Genomic DNA, 13,573 nt, shown 5'->3' on the forward strand with positions numbered 1-13,573 from the left:
CCATCATGATACACTTAAATAAAATATCTAAAATCTTAATATCAGCAAGTCTCTTTGTAGCTCTATTGTGTTTTTCAACAATGAAATTCCATGAAAATTACTTTTCTAAATTGTTAAGGGCCCAATCTTCAAACAATACAAACTGAACTCTCTGGAGATTCAGTAGTTATTTGCTTTGTCTATGATTTTAATATCTTACAAAAATACGTTTTTGATTAAGTCAGTAAATTACAATGGGGAGAGAGATTTCAATTTCAAAGCAAACTCAAACACTGCATTTACTGCATAGTTTTCCTTAAGTACATGGTTTCTAAAGCATGACCTCAATCTTTAAGATTCAGCATCAAATTAAAGCATTTTAAAACAATGAAAACAGATTAATCTGTTTCACAAGCAGTATGGAAGAGAATGAGAATATACCTGAAATGGTGTTACAAATGCAGAGACTTTTTTACCAGTCGGTGATACTTTACATAATAACTAAGAGGTCAGTAATATGCTGAATTACTGATGAGACATATATGCTGTGTGATCAGTTGCTAAAAAGTGGTACAATAAATTAATCAACCATTACTCTCAATGTTATAGTCATAATACCTCCTGAATGTATATCTGTACATACTATAGGCACTTTGAACAAAACTCTTAAACCACTATTGAATGAATAACAACAAAAAAATTTATTCCCAGAACTTTTTTAAAAAAGGTGACTCAGCCCTGGCTGGCGTAGCTCAGTGGATGGAGCACAGGCTGGGAACCAAAGTGTCCCAGGTTCGATTCCCAGCCAGGGTACATTCCTGGGTTGCAGGCCATAACCCCCAGCAACCGCACATTGATGTTTCTCTCCCTCTCTCTCTCTCTCTCTCTCTCTCTCTCCCTCTCTCTCTACCTCTACCTCTATCTCCCTCCCTTCCCTCTCTAAAAATAAATAAATAAAATCTTAAAAAAAAAAAGGTGACTCAAAGTAAAAAATATAAAAACTATTAAATGATATAGGGAATTTTTTTTAGTTAGTATTACATTTGCCTCCTTTGTTATTAAAACTTTCATGGTAAATGGCTCAGTAGGGACAGGGTATAGCACCAGGGTGGAAGGAAGGGAAACTGAGAGCAGACCAGTTTGATACAACAAATACTTGAGGATCTGCTTTGTCCCAGACATGGCAGGAATGCAGGGGACACATTCATCCGGTAGAAAGCTCTGTCCACCTTCCCCATCCAGCTGTACCTGTCCCACTCTCCTTAGCACACAACTCCACATCCTGCTCCCCGACCCAGGAGTGGACAACTGACCAAACAGCCTGTAGTCAGGGCTCAGCCAATTCAGTTCTCCCCAGAATGAAAACTAAGACACTAAGGCTGAAAGTTCTATGAAGTTGACCATGTACAAGCTGGTGAGTAAATGGGGGAAAGTGGTCCTGAGAAGGAAATGGGGAGAGCTACGGAGGCACGGGCGGGAAGAAATGGACAGAGACAGAGAGACGGGCAGGGTTGGTTAGATGAAGGCAGAGACTACATACAAAGACAGCAAATAAGAACAGGTGGAGAGAGAAATGACAGACAGACAGTGACAAAGACAGCAGAGAGATGGACAGCAACAGAGACAGACGACAGAGACCATCAATGGCAGGAAGGAATCAGCAGAAATAGGCAGGTAGGAAGACAGACAGATGGGGAAAGGAGAGGAGGGGGACAGAGGGACATGGAATATGGGGAGAGGGGACGGGCCAACACAGAGTGCAAGTACAAGGGCGTGAGCCAGAGCTGAAGAATGAGCACCAGAAAACAAGAAAGAGCTCGATAGGCAGACCTAGAGTGAGTAAGAGACCAAGAAAGTACAGGAGAGAGTCAGGAGACAGACGAAGACCAAGAGCCAGAGGGAGATGCCGAGAAAGAAAACCAGAAAATTCAAAGAGAAAACCAGAAAATTCTGCATCACTACAGACAAATGAGAGGTCGGGATTGGAAAGCTGGGGGAGAAAATAATAGAGCTTATTCATACACAGGGACCCACAAAATGGCCCGGCCACGTCACAACTCTAAACCTAAGTTAGCCTGCACAGGAAATGCTTCATTGTCCAGGAGACCTAACACCAATCACAATGCTCCAACTCTTAGCTAGCTCACCTCACCCAAGAAATCAGGACCTGCTGGCCAGCCTCCAAACCAAGCACCCCCGTTGCTGTGTGGCTGCTTTTAACATTCTGTAAAACTCACTCGTCCCTGGAATCCCTCGGGAAGAGTGTTCCACTATAGTCACCCACTCCATGGATTGTTTTCCCTTAAATAAAGGTCATCAAGCTTGTACTAAATTGTTTCACTTGTCATTTGACGGCAATAACAGAGAAACATGGCACACTCAATGAAGTCAGTGAGAGCACAATGCCTGCACATTCTAAGTAGGTGAGAAAAATATAAAGTAGAATTTCATCTGACTAAAGGAGAATGACTAGAATTTAGGATATCCTCTGCCTTTAAAAAGTATCAGTGGACATTTCAAAAAAAAAACGGATTGAGCACACACACTTATTTCCTGTCCTTGAACGATGGTTGAAAAATTAAGCGAAATATACCTACAGCAACAAAGTGAAGGGAGTTACCAACAGGCATTTCTGGAAGTGAAAAGCAGATAGGAGGTAAAGTGCCGCAGAAAAAGCCGCCATTTGAAGTCTCCAGAGGTATCTGAGCAAGGGCGGGGGGGAGGTCATGAAGCTAGCAGGTCTCTGGAGAGACTGAGGACATTGAAATGCTACCCCCTACCTGAGGCAGGAATAAGATGTGAGCAAAAACCGGGAAACTAATCGAAAGTCTATAGAGAAAAGGTCCATTCATTCTGACACACACCATCCTCCATCCAAACACCCTGGCAGCCAAACATTAACACCTCAAGTAAAAAAAAAAAATGTGTGGGGTTGTCTTGAAAGCAGTTGTCTCCAAACTGCAGTGTCAATCACAATTGCCTGGAGGGCTGGCAAAACACAGATAACTGGGCCCCAACTCCAGGGTTTCAGGTTCATTAGGTATGAGGAAGGGCCCTGAGAATGTGCATTCCTAACAAGTTCCTAGAGATTTTTATTACTAGAAATCAACCAAAGCAATTTACCTAATCTCTTTATACCTCAGTTTCTACACTTGTAAAATGGGAGTAATAAAAGTACCTTCAGAATAGAGTCATAGTGAAGATTAAAGGAGATGATGCACAGAAAACCTTTGGCATGCTGCCAGGCATGCAGGTGAGAAAGCCTATGTAATTTGTTCATGGTCATGATTATAACCAATAACTATAATTGGTGCTTAGAACTGGTATTAGCTGGCTTCTACAGTCTCTGATAAACTCCCAGTTTACTTATGGGTTGACCTGACTTCTGAGGTCATGAAGTACCTGAATGCACGCCCCCTCACCAAGGTCACCCTCGTGACTGAAACTGGTCTGGACAAAAAGTTGAGGAAGTACTTCATCCAGAGAACAAGTAACTGGTTCTACCGACAGAGGCCTGGTGAGAGGGTAACGGCACACTCAGATGGGTAATTAGTGGAGCGTTACTGACAATGGCGTGGGTGAGGAATCGGCAGTGGTGTGCTGGTAAACTAACAGGGGCGGTGGGAGCTCTGACTTAGAGCATTGGCCAATTTCTGAGGTGTAAAGACTCCCATCGTGGCAGATTTCAAGTTGCCAAGGTGAAGTCTACAGACCAGGACTCTGGAAGGGATGTGCATGATCAGATCTTGAGAGGTGGTACCAGCCAGCTCACTGGCCCCAGCACACCACGGAGGGAAACCTCAGGGACAGTGCAGTAACCCAGGAATAGAAAGAGTTGGAAACTTTAAGCCAACTAACCCTAACCCAAACCCAAACCCAAAGAGAGGGGGCTGGAGATGTGAACTGTATTCAAGGGAAAACGGCTAGGCCACCATGGCATTGCAGGGAGGAAACTAGGAGAATAAATACCACAACCCTCACCTCCTCCCTCCCAGCTCACGGTGGTATGCCCCACAAGCTGAAGCCAGCCAGGAGCCAGAAATCATGGGAGCCTATTGACATAATCTGTTAATACATAGGTCAGCCTCCCAGGATGCAGAGCAGGTTGGAAAACCAAAGGGATGCTCAACTTCACTAGCTATAGTGGAAATGCATATCAAAACCACAATGTGGTACGACCTTACACCTGTTAGAATGACTAACACCAATGAGACAAAAATGACAAGTGTTGGAGAGAATGGGAACTCTTGTACACTGCCGCTGGGAATGCAAACTGGCACAGCCTCTATGAAAAATAATACTGAAGTTCCTCAAAGAATTAAGAATAGAATTACAACCCTGGCTGAGTGGCTCAGTTAATTAGAGTGTCATCCTTTACATCAAAAGGTTGCAGGTTTGATACCCAGTCGGGGCATGTATGAGAAGCAGCCAATCAATGTTTCTCTCTAACATTGATGTTTCTCTCTCCCTCTCTCTCTCTCTCTCTCTCTCTCTCTCCTCTTCATCTCCCACCCTTTTCCCTTCTTATTTCTCTAAAGTCAATAAATAGATCCTCAAATGAAGATTAAAAAAATAAGCGTAGAGCTACCGTATGACCTAACAATCCTTCTTCTGGGTATTTACCTGATTTGAAAACACTTATTCATAAAGATATATTGACCCCTATGTTCATTGCAGCACTATTCACAATAGCCAAGACATGGAAATAACCTAAGTGTCCTTGGAAGGATGACTGGATAAATAAGATGTGGTACCTACATACAATGGAATAGCACTCAGCCATAAAAAAGATGAATCTTGAGAATATCATACTCAGTGAAATAAGTCAGACAGAAAAGAACCATATGATTTTATTCATATGTGGGACATAAAACAAAAAACAAGTGAACAAATGAAACAAACAAACTCATAGACACAGATAACAGTATGGTGGCCACCAGAGGAGGATGGGAGTGGGGCAAGGACGAAGAGCACAAAGGGGTCAAATATAAGACGCCAGAAGACTAGACTTTGGGTGGTGAGCACACAATGCAATATACAAGTGATGTATTATAATGCTATTCACTAATGTTACCCCAATGCATTTAATAAATTTTAAAAAGAAGAAAATGGCTCTAAGGAGGCAAACAAATGATACGTATTGTACATCGGGCCATGTAGAGAAGCTCAGAACACAACCTTAATAATAGCAGCATAGAACTCTAATCCACTCAGTCCCTGTAATGCTGAGAGAAAACAAAAATAAAGAAAACAAAAACTTAAAAATCCATTTAGATGAAATAAAGATAGTCTTATCATTCAAATTAACTCCATTTCCTTCCAAGGTTGTGAAGTTCTAGTCTAAATTGCTTTCCAGATTCACTTTTCATAGAAACGAAAGTTAAGCAGGAAATAAATACTGGTCGAACTTGCCAATATAGAATCATCTTGTGAATGCTGGTTCCAGCACACTCAGCATGCTCGTGGGGGATGCCTTCACTGTTGCTTTAAGAGAAAAAGGAGGTAATGAGAGGTCATTCCTCCTCTTTACAGAAGCATCTATGTCACTGCAGAACCTTTCACAAGCTATGAGAAACAATGGTTTTGAGGCACTCCCAATTAATAATCCCATTAATAATAATATGATTGACTCCGTTTATTTCAAAACATCAGTTTTATGCAACATAGGACTAATTGAAAAGTTGTCATTTTAATTTACATAATGAACAATCTCAGGATGACTAAGCAAATTGATTCTGATTATTGGCACAACTCAATAATACCCGATCAAAAGAATTTTAAGCAGTTTAGTCACTACCAGGAGAGTATGGCTGTTAGGGCAGAGAGGTGAACCTGAGGGAGATGCTGAAGCTGGCCAGAGCGCACACTGTTCAGCGAGACTGCGCTTGCGTAGCAGGCAACCAGAGCATCAGACAAATTTCAGCATCTGTGCTGAACCCTCACCACGGCTGAGCAACCCAAAACAGCATGCCGAAGAAGACAGAGCGGCGAGACATCCCAGAGGAAGGAGGCTTGTTTAAAATCTCAGAACAAAGCTTCACACATTCTGTAACCATCTTCTATAAATTGACTGAAGGGATCTGGTCATCCCACATCCAACCTCACAAAAAAGCAAATAGCTATAAAAAAATCTATGAATAATTTTGAGTAAGGACTTTATAAAGGGAAAATGAGTAGCACATGCTGAGTCGCCGTAACATCTCTTAAATCTTTGGGGAAGTTTACAACGCATGTTCGTCCTCAGCATGGCTTCCTCCGTGAGGGATCGCAAAGGTCTCACTTGCTTAGGAACTCCCTGCCCCCAGCACAGTATCGGGCACATGAAAGGTCCACCACGCTTGTGACACTGAACCAGAGCTAGCCTTTGCTTTAATTTGCCCTTGACTTTTTTTATTCTCCCATGAAATCTGTGCCTTTCCTTCAGCCATTGTGTTTTATTTCTTTCACTAAAATAAACATAAATCATTGACTTCCTAGTTCCTTCCCACTTCCAGCTCTAATTCTTACATAATTTCTCTCCTCCGGATTTACTGCTTCTGGATTTAAGAGAATGAGTCTCTTACACACACACACACACACCATTTGCATATGCCCTTTGTACACAGTTCTAACTGTGCAAGTCTTTCATGTCATTTGTCATCATGTGTGAGTGAGTTCACACTGTGAGAACATTCCAACACACAGTGGATACTAATGCCTCCCAAGGGACGAGAGCAAGTTTTATTTTCATTTCATTTTGATCATGTGCTCACAATTCACTTAACCCCAAATGACCCTGTTTCATTACTAGATTGTTTGGGCTATGTCATTATTCAAAAAAAAAAAAGAGGAGAAAATACCAAGCGTTGGCAAGAATGTGGAGTGATAAGAACTCTCATAGACTGCTGGAAAATTGGAAAATTGTTTGGCAGCCTCTACTGCAGTTAAATACAGGCAGTTAGGTGCATGTGATATATGCCCACGTCCCAAAAGACAAGTGCAAGAATGTTTGTAGCAGCATCAACAGCAAAACAAAAAACGAAAACCTGAAACAACCCACACGTTGTTGGAGGAGGTTGTTGAGAGGATGTCATCTGTCAGTTGATCCTGGAGCTGGACCCAACTGGTCAGAGGCTCCTAGGCCCCTGCCCTGTCCTTGGAATGCACACCCTGCCCACCATTCCCACAGTGAGAGCAACTTCAAGGACATAGCCTTGAGAAAGAAAGGTGTTCTTGAGGCCATCTTGACTGATACATGAGTGAACCAAGTTAAGGCCTCTATACAAACTTTTAAAATTCTGGTCGGCAGCATGGAGATCTACTGATTTTTAAGCCACCCAAGGCAAACCTCATATGTAAGCTCCCTTGTATATTAAACCTGCCACCTATCATTCTGGAGTGGTCTGCCTCTTTCTTCAGTCTCTCCTTGCATTCTCTGTCCAGGGGCCAGTTTGCACACGCACACATGTCCATCAACAGCATTCAGAATGGATAAATGAAATCTGTCTTATGATCATACCATAAAGCCTTACACAGCAGTGGCAATGAAACAACAGTATATGCAACAACATGGATGAATCTCCAACTGATAAGGAATATACGCTGCAGGGTCCCATGTATATGACGCTCAAAAACAAACAAAAATGTTTATTTTTGTACAAGGTTCAGGAATGCAAAACAAAGTGGTAAAATCATGAAGAAATGCAAGACATAATCACCATAAAATCAGGAGATGGTTCCCTTTGGAGAGCAAGGGACTGGAATCAGGGAGAGCCCCAGGGAATTTCTGGAGAGCTGGCGAGATTCGATTTCTTGGCATAGGTGGTGACAGAACATAACAGAACAGTATTTACTTCATACAACAAAGTGTAAGCTGTATTAACTTATTTTATGTGCTTTTCTATTGTGAGTATCATACAATTTTTAAAAGGTTACAAAGGGGGAGACGAATCAAGACAAGATAACTTATCAGATTACAAAAAAAAAGAAAAAAAAAAGATTTCCTGGTGGAAAAGGGAGTAGGTTAGGCTGGTTTCATTCCACAGGGCAGACCTGAAAATCTGTAAGAGGGCAGATTTTGGTAAGACCAAACCATAACAACAACAGTAAGAAAAGGATGGGGAAGAGGAAAGAGAGAGAGAAGAGAAGAGAAGAGAAAAAAGAAGAGAAGAAAAAAGAAAAACTATTTCACAACTGTGACTTCTTGAAAACAGAACATCCCTTGTAAGAGAATGAGTGTCTCATCATGGAAGGTATTCAGGCATCACGGCCAGGAGGAATGTTCTGGAAAAGATTCAAACACTGGGAAAGGAATCATTAAAAAATGTCCCTTCAGACCTAAGGTTCTGTGACTCCCTTTCTCACCAGTTACAGGTGTGGCCACTTTCAGAGAGAAAAAACACAATAGGAAACCGTGGTCCAAATATCCTAACTGTATAAAGCAGATACTCACTTTTCAAAAAGGGTTCGTTTCAATGAAGAAACTAAAGTATATTTTAAATATTTCTTTCCAAGCCATGAGCTATCTAACCAGAAATAAAAGGGAGGGGAGAATGAGGGACGTCAAAGAAATGCTAACTGAAGCCCCGTCATAAATGATGAGCTTGTGTTGAGGAAAAAAAGTGCAGCTAGAAATTCAGTTTACCCACACTTTCTCCAGATGCATCTATTTTTAATGATATATTAATAAAATAGATGGATTTCATAAAGATCATGGAGTTTGTCATTTATCACCTTATGCTAAATCACAAGGCTTCGTCCTCTCTACCCCCCACTAATATTAGCCAATAGATTAAACATTTTGACACTTTCGGAGAAAGACAGCTGAGCCTGGGCTGAAAGTTATCTTAGAACATATTCCAAGGAAAAACGAGCTCCGCCGTGGGGGTCACAATCCAGGTTATCATCTATTCCTCTTTCCGAGCGAGAAACGCATTGTAACCACGTTTCTGGTTCATAAACATTCTGTGAGGAGACGCAGCGCTACCAGGGTCTCTCATCCTGTTTGCTAACTAATTACATCAACAACCTGAGCCGTCTTAACACGACGCAAAACACAGCTGATTTAGCAATCTGGAAATTACGCATGTACATAAATCCGGACCCAAATGTGCTGCGTTTCACTCCCACTAACGTGCATGGGATTCTTACTGGCACCTACGATTGTTGGATATAGATTTCTGAGCACTGAAACATATGTTCTGCTTGAATGGGACCTTTTAGGGTCATATCTTTGTGGTTTCCTGGCACTAAGGTCTGTGATCCTTCCTAAGGCAGACAGACCTCCTATTTGCTTCAGCAGGCATTCTGGAAGTGCCTGCAGACTTAAGCAACCATCAGGAAATATTCTGGAGCAACACTTTCCAGCCGTGAGTATGAAGAAAAGCAGGCTGACTTTGCCTATGTGGTGACGAAGTCAACAGAAGGATTTGACACGATGGCCGATATGACCAGAAGCAAAATCAAATAAAATCTGGCCCACTAATGATTCCTGCCGACTACTTACACCTATGCAAATAAGAGATGGTGATCCAATGCTGCCTTCAAATAGCATTCAGAATGTATGGAAGAAAGTTAAACTAGGTTTCAGTTCCATCAAGACCAGTAAACACTTTAAAAGTGTTTTTCTCAAATCCAGCGTGAGGCCTCAGTGAGAACTGCAGCCGGGAAACACTGTGGAATAGGAGCAAGATCCTTGGACTGAGATTCGCTAGAATGTAACCTACTCGGGGTAAAGAGGTTCCTTTTTTCTCACCCTATCCCCAGCGTTCAATAAGTCTGCTCAACAAATCTTTGTGAAATGAATGAACCAGTCACAACTGCTGACTAGTCCCTGGGCTGCCTTTACCTGCTATTTCTAACTCTCCCTAACAGTAGGTAAATTATTTAACTGGAGGGTTCTTAATTCTCGAAATACTGAATTGGAAAAACTGCACCTCCTTTGCTGGCGTATGAGGATCAAAGGGGATATTTTATGAAAAGGTGACTTAATATTTTATAACGGGCACGCAGCTGTTCTCCTGCCTGTGCCTTGAACCAAACCACCGGCAAAGGTAAAACTGCTGCCCTCCCTTGAAACAGAATTCGCTTCTCCTTTTCCCTCGTATTCTGTTTGGATGTGGTGGCGTGGCTGATGGCCAAAATGGATGTTGTTCTTGTTAAAACGTTTTATTTCATCTCCACTGGGAAATTATGCTTCTCTGGAAGAAATAATAGTGATCCAAGGAAGGTCGTTTCATGGTGTGCCGTAAGGAGCAGGACACTGGGGCCGAGGGGCTTAGGGACGCATCAGCTCTGCCCTCAAATATTTGAGGAGAACCAGGGCTTCGATTTTGTCATCTACACAATGACGGGGAAGGGGGACAGACTCGATCTGAGGTCTGTTTTGTATTCACAGTTCTACGGTATTCCAGACACCAGATATTCAAGTGCCCCAAAACAAAGTCAGTTCTCTTATCCATTAGATTATAATGAGAATAGTTTTGGGTGTTGTTGTTTTTTTTTAAGAATGATGAAAACAGTTCCACAGGCTAAGTCACAATGCCTGAGAGACAATGATGCTACAGGAACGATGAATGTTATCCTCTCAAGAATACCTGCTTCAGGCACGCGTGCCTGCCACTCCGAATGTCACTTGATATACTTAGGGTTCGATTTTCTGATCTTTAAAAGATAAACAAAAATACTGCATAAAACCACTGGGAGAAAATACCTAATAAAGTGATCAAAATGTAGTGCTATTTAAAGGTGCAATGCTATTTAAAATACCGTATTGTCCAAAGAAAAAAAAAGGTTGGTGGATTTTAGGAGGAGACAATCAATATTTTTAAATAGACTTTTCCATCACAGTAAAATAATACAATGCATGTAGATATTGTGATGTTTCTAAGAGTCCACATTTTTTTCTATTTGTTTTCAAGAAATATCATGAAACAGATAACTAAACCCTGACATCTACATTTCGAGATCAGAATCTTTTCTTCTGAAATAATACATAATTTTAAAAGTGTATCCACTTCCCCCAACATGTTTTGTTTGTGCTGTCGGTGCTGTCTGGTTGGTTGGTTGATTGAAGCTAAGCTGTTGGAAGTGGTGCCGAAATTAAAGTGCCAGGACTAAAAATATCCCCAGCTAGTTCTTCTACTGCCGTTCTACATACGCCTGCTGAGGGGAAGTGGCTCTGAGCTCAACTCAACGAGAAGGTATCCTGCCTTCTAAGCTCCAGAATTTCTTTTAATTGTGGTGTCAGCTTCAGGATTTTTTTATCTTTACGGTGGTATTCGCTCCTACCAAGCCCAAGGAACGTTGTGACTGTTACCTGTAAGACTCTCTTAGTGCTCCCTCCATTCAAACACACAGTGTGGTAGACATTAGACAGAGGTCCCCCCTCCCACCTAAAGGACTCTGCCTCTTCACCAAGAAATGAAATTGCCATTGATAGTTATGAGAAAGTCGGTGTCGCTGGCAAGGGTTCTCCAAATCTTCAACACCGCCTCTGTATCACCCAAAAGGCCAGTGACAATAGCAGTCACAGCACATTAACTCTTAAATAGTAATCTTATTTAAAAATCTATACACACCTCCGGCTTTTTTATGGCAGAAGAGTTCATTGTGGCTGTTCATGTAGTAATTATCATCCCCTTGCAACCTCGGGTAATGGCTATGACCTTGCTCCAAAAGCCACCTGAGTTTGAGCGAGGTAGACTTGAAAGGAGAGGTGACTGACAAGAAACTCTTCGTTAGTCTTATGTGCCGTAAGAGGCACATGATAAATGATCAATTCTAAGGAGTATTTAATGCATGATGATTTGCTATCCTAGTTAAGTTCTTTATTACAAGACAAAGTTCGATCACTTTTTAATTAAAGTAGCACAAGTCACTTTTCATGCCCTTCCCCTAACTCCCTAACTAAATCCAAACAGAAGCTGGTAGTTTTTTAACACAAGCTCCTAAGGCAGTGACGCCAAGATATTTACACATTTTTAAAAACCCATTTCCCGAGTTAGCGCTTCACGTCTTCCTAACGAACGTCATCTGTCTCTGGAAGGAGAGGGGTCCAGGAGACCGCTTCTCTAGAGCTGGCCGCCTTTCGTGTTAGTCGTCCGATGAACGGTGTGCACTGCGCCTCCCCAGTGCCCTGCTCCTATTCGCTCTGCCAGCGTTCTGCCAGGGCGCTCCGCTGAGAGTCCTGAAGGCATCTGAAACGTACCCCGTTCCAGCCCTGCTCCTAGGACTCTCGCCCCACCCCCACCCTTCGCACTACTGTCCATCTTAATGCCAGGGGGAAAGAGAAGGGCGGGGAGCATTGGTTTATTGGATAATGGAGATTTTCAGGCTTGGCGAGTTTGGGAATTTGTAGGCGAGCGAGATTCATGGGCATAAAACACAGTTGTGTTTGGAAGAGAGGAGCTATGACAAATTCGTACCTGTGACCGCTTAGCCAGATCTGCACCTGTGCCCTCCACTCCCCACCTGAGCCTAGGAAATTCTGCACCTCATGGCTTTAACTTAACCTCGAAGGGTGAAGAGGTGGAACCGGGCAGCCTGCAGCTTGTCCCTCGGTCCCCGCGTTCCTACACCTCGGACTTTCCGGCTGCAGGGATGGAAGGTGGAGGCGGGCGGCGGGAGCTGCGGGTCTCCACAGCTGGCTCCCCGCGGGGAGGCGACGCCGCAAGCGGCAGCAGTCGGAGCGCCCTGCGAGCCTTCGCGGAGGGGTGGGCTGTACTGCTGGGGAACACGCGGCGTCCAGCTTCCCACCACTTTCCCAGTACTTTGCTCATCCCCTGTCACGCTCTCTGAGGAGGTGACCAAGCAGGTGGGAGAAGGGCCCACCAGGCGTCCCAGGAGACCTCTCCTCTTAGGTTGGGGGCCCATCAGACTGCGCTCCGCCCTGCCCACCTTTCCCAGCCTCCGGGAGGCAGCCCGGGCGCCCGCGCCGCGGCTCCCGTCACTGCTCGGTGTTCTGCTGCATCTGCTGGCGCGGGAGGCGTCTGCACTAAAGACACGGATGAAAAGCCTGGGTAACTGAAACCCGATTGCACCTCTTACCATTGGACCGCCGGACAATATTCTCCAGAAACGTGTTCTGCGGGGCCACCAGTCCTCTCCTGCCCCCGGCCATGGTCATCCTCCCGGCAGCTAAGGGTCTGGTGGTGTCCCGGCGCGGCTTCTCAAGGCAACAGAAAGCCGGGCGAGGGGCCCGCGCGCGATCGCGGCTTGAGGAGCCTCATGCGCCCCAAGGGATCCGGGCGGGCAGGAGCGGCGGATCCCTCCCGCGGCCACCCTCGAGCCCTCTTCGCGCCTCCCTCCTTGCGGCCCGCCTCGCAGCGCACTCGCGCGGGGCTCGCCTCGCCGCAGCCGACTCCGGGTGGGCGGAGGGAGCCGCAGAGCCTGGGTCCGCGGCGCCCCCTATCGGGCGCGTCTTACCCCCCACCCCACCCCCCGCGGGCCTGCTGGAGACCAAGCCGGGGTCCCGCGGTGGCCGGGAGGCGGCGACCTGCGGAGGGCTAAGGCTGGATTGGCAACGCCACCCTCTGGGCACATCCGGTACTTGCGTTCAGTGCGCCTTGGGCTGGGTGGAGAGCGGGGTCAGCGTGAGCAGCTTTGGTGGTGGATT

General features: G+C 44.4%; 1 protein-coding gene across 2 annotated transcripts in view; it reads right to left on the reverse strand.

Moving 5' to 3' along the window:
• The window catches only part of KCNH1 (potassium voltage-gated channel subfamily H member 1), a 322,441-nt gene extending 309,111 nt beyond the window's left edge, over positions 1-13,330 (reverse strand). For both annotated transcript variants that reach the window (XM_028530771.2, XM_028530770.2), the window contains exon 1: positions 13,006-13,330. In XM_028530771.2, coding sequence (XP_028386572.1) covers positions 13,006-13,084 — 79 coding nt within the window. In that variant the 5' untranslated portion in view covers positions 13,085-13,330. The remainder of the gene's footprint in view (positions 1-13,005) is intronic.
• Positions 13,331-13,573: the final 243 nt, after the last annotated feature.

Source organism: Phyllostomus discolor, chromosome 14 (assembly GCF_004126475.2).
Source record: "Phyllostomus discolor isolate MPI-MPIP mPhyDis1 chromosome 14, mPhyDis1.pri.v3, whole genome shotgun sequence".
In the NCBI taxonomy this organism is placed as follows: domain Eukaryota; kingdom Metazoa; phylum Chordata; class Mammalia; order Chiroptera; family Phyllostomidae; genus Phyllostomus; species Phyllostomus discolor.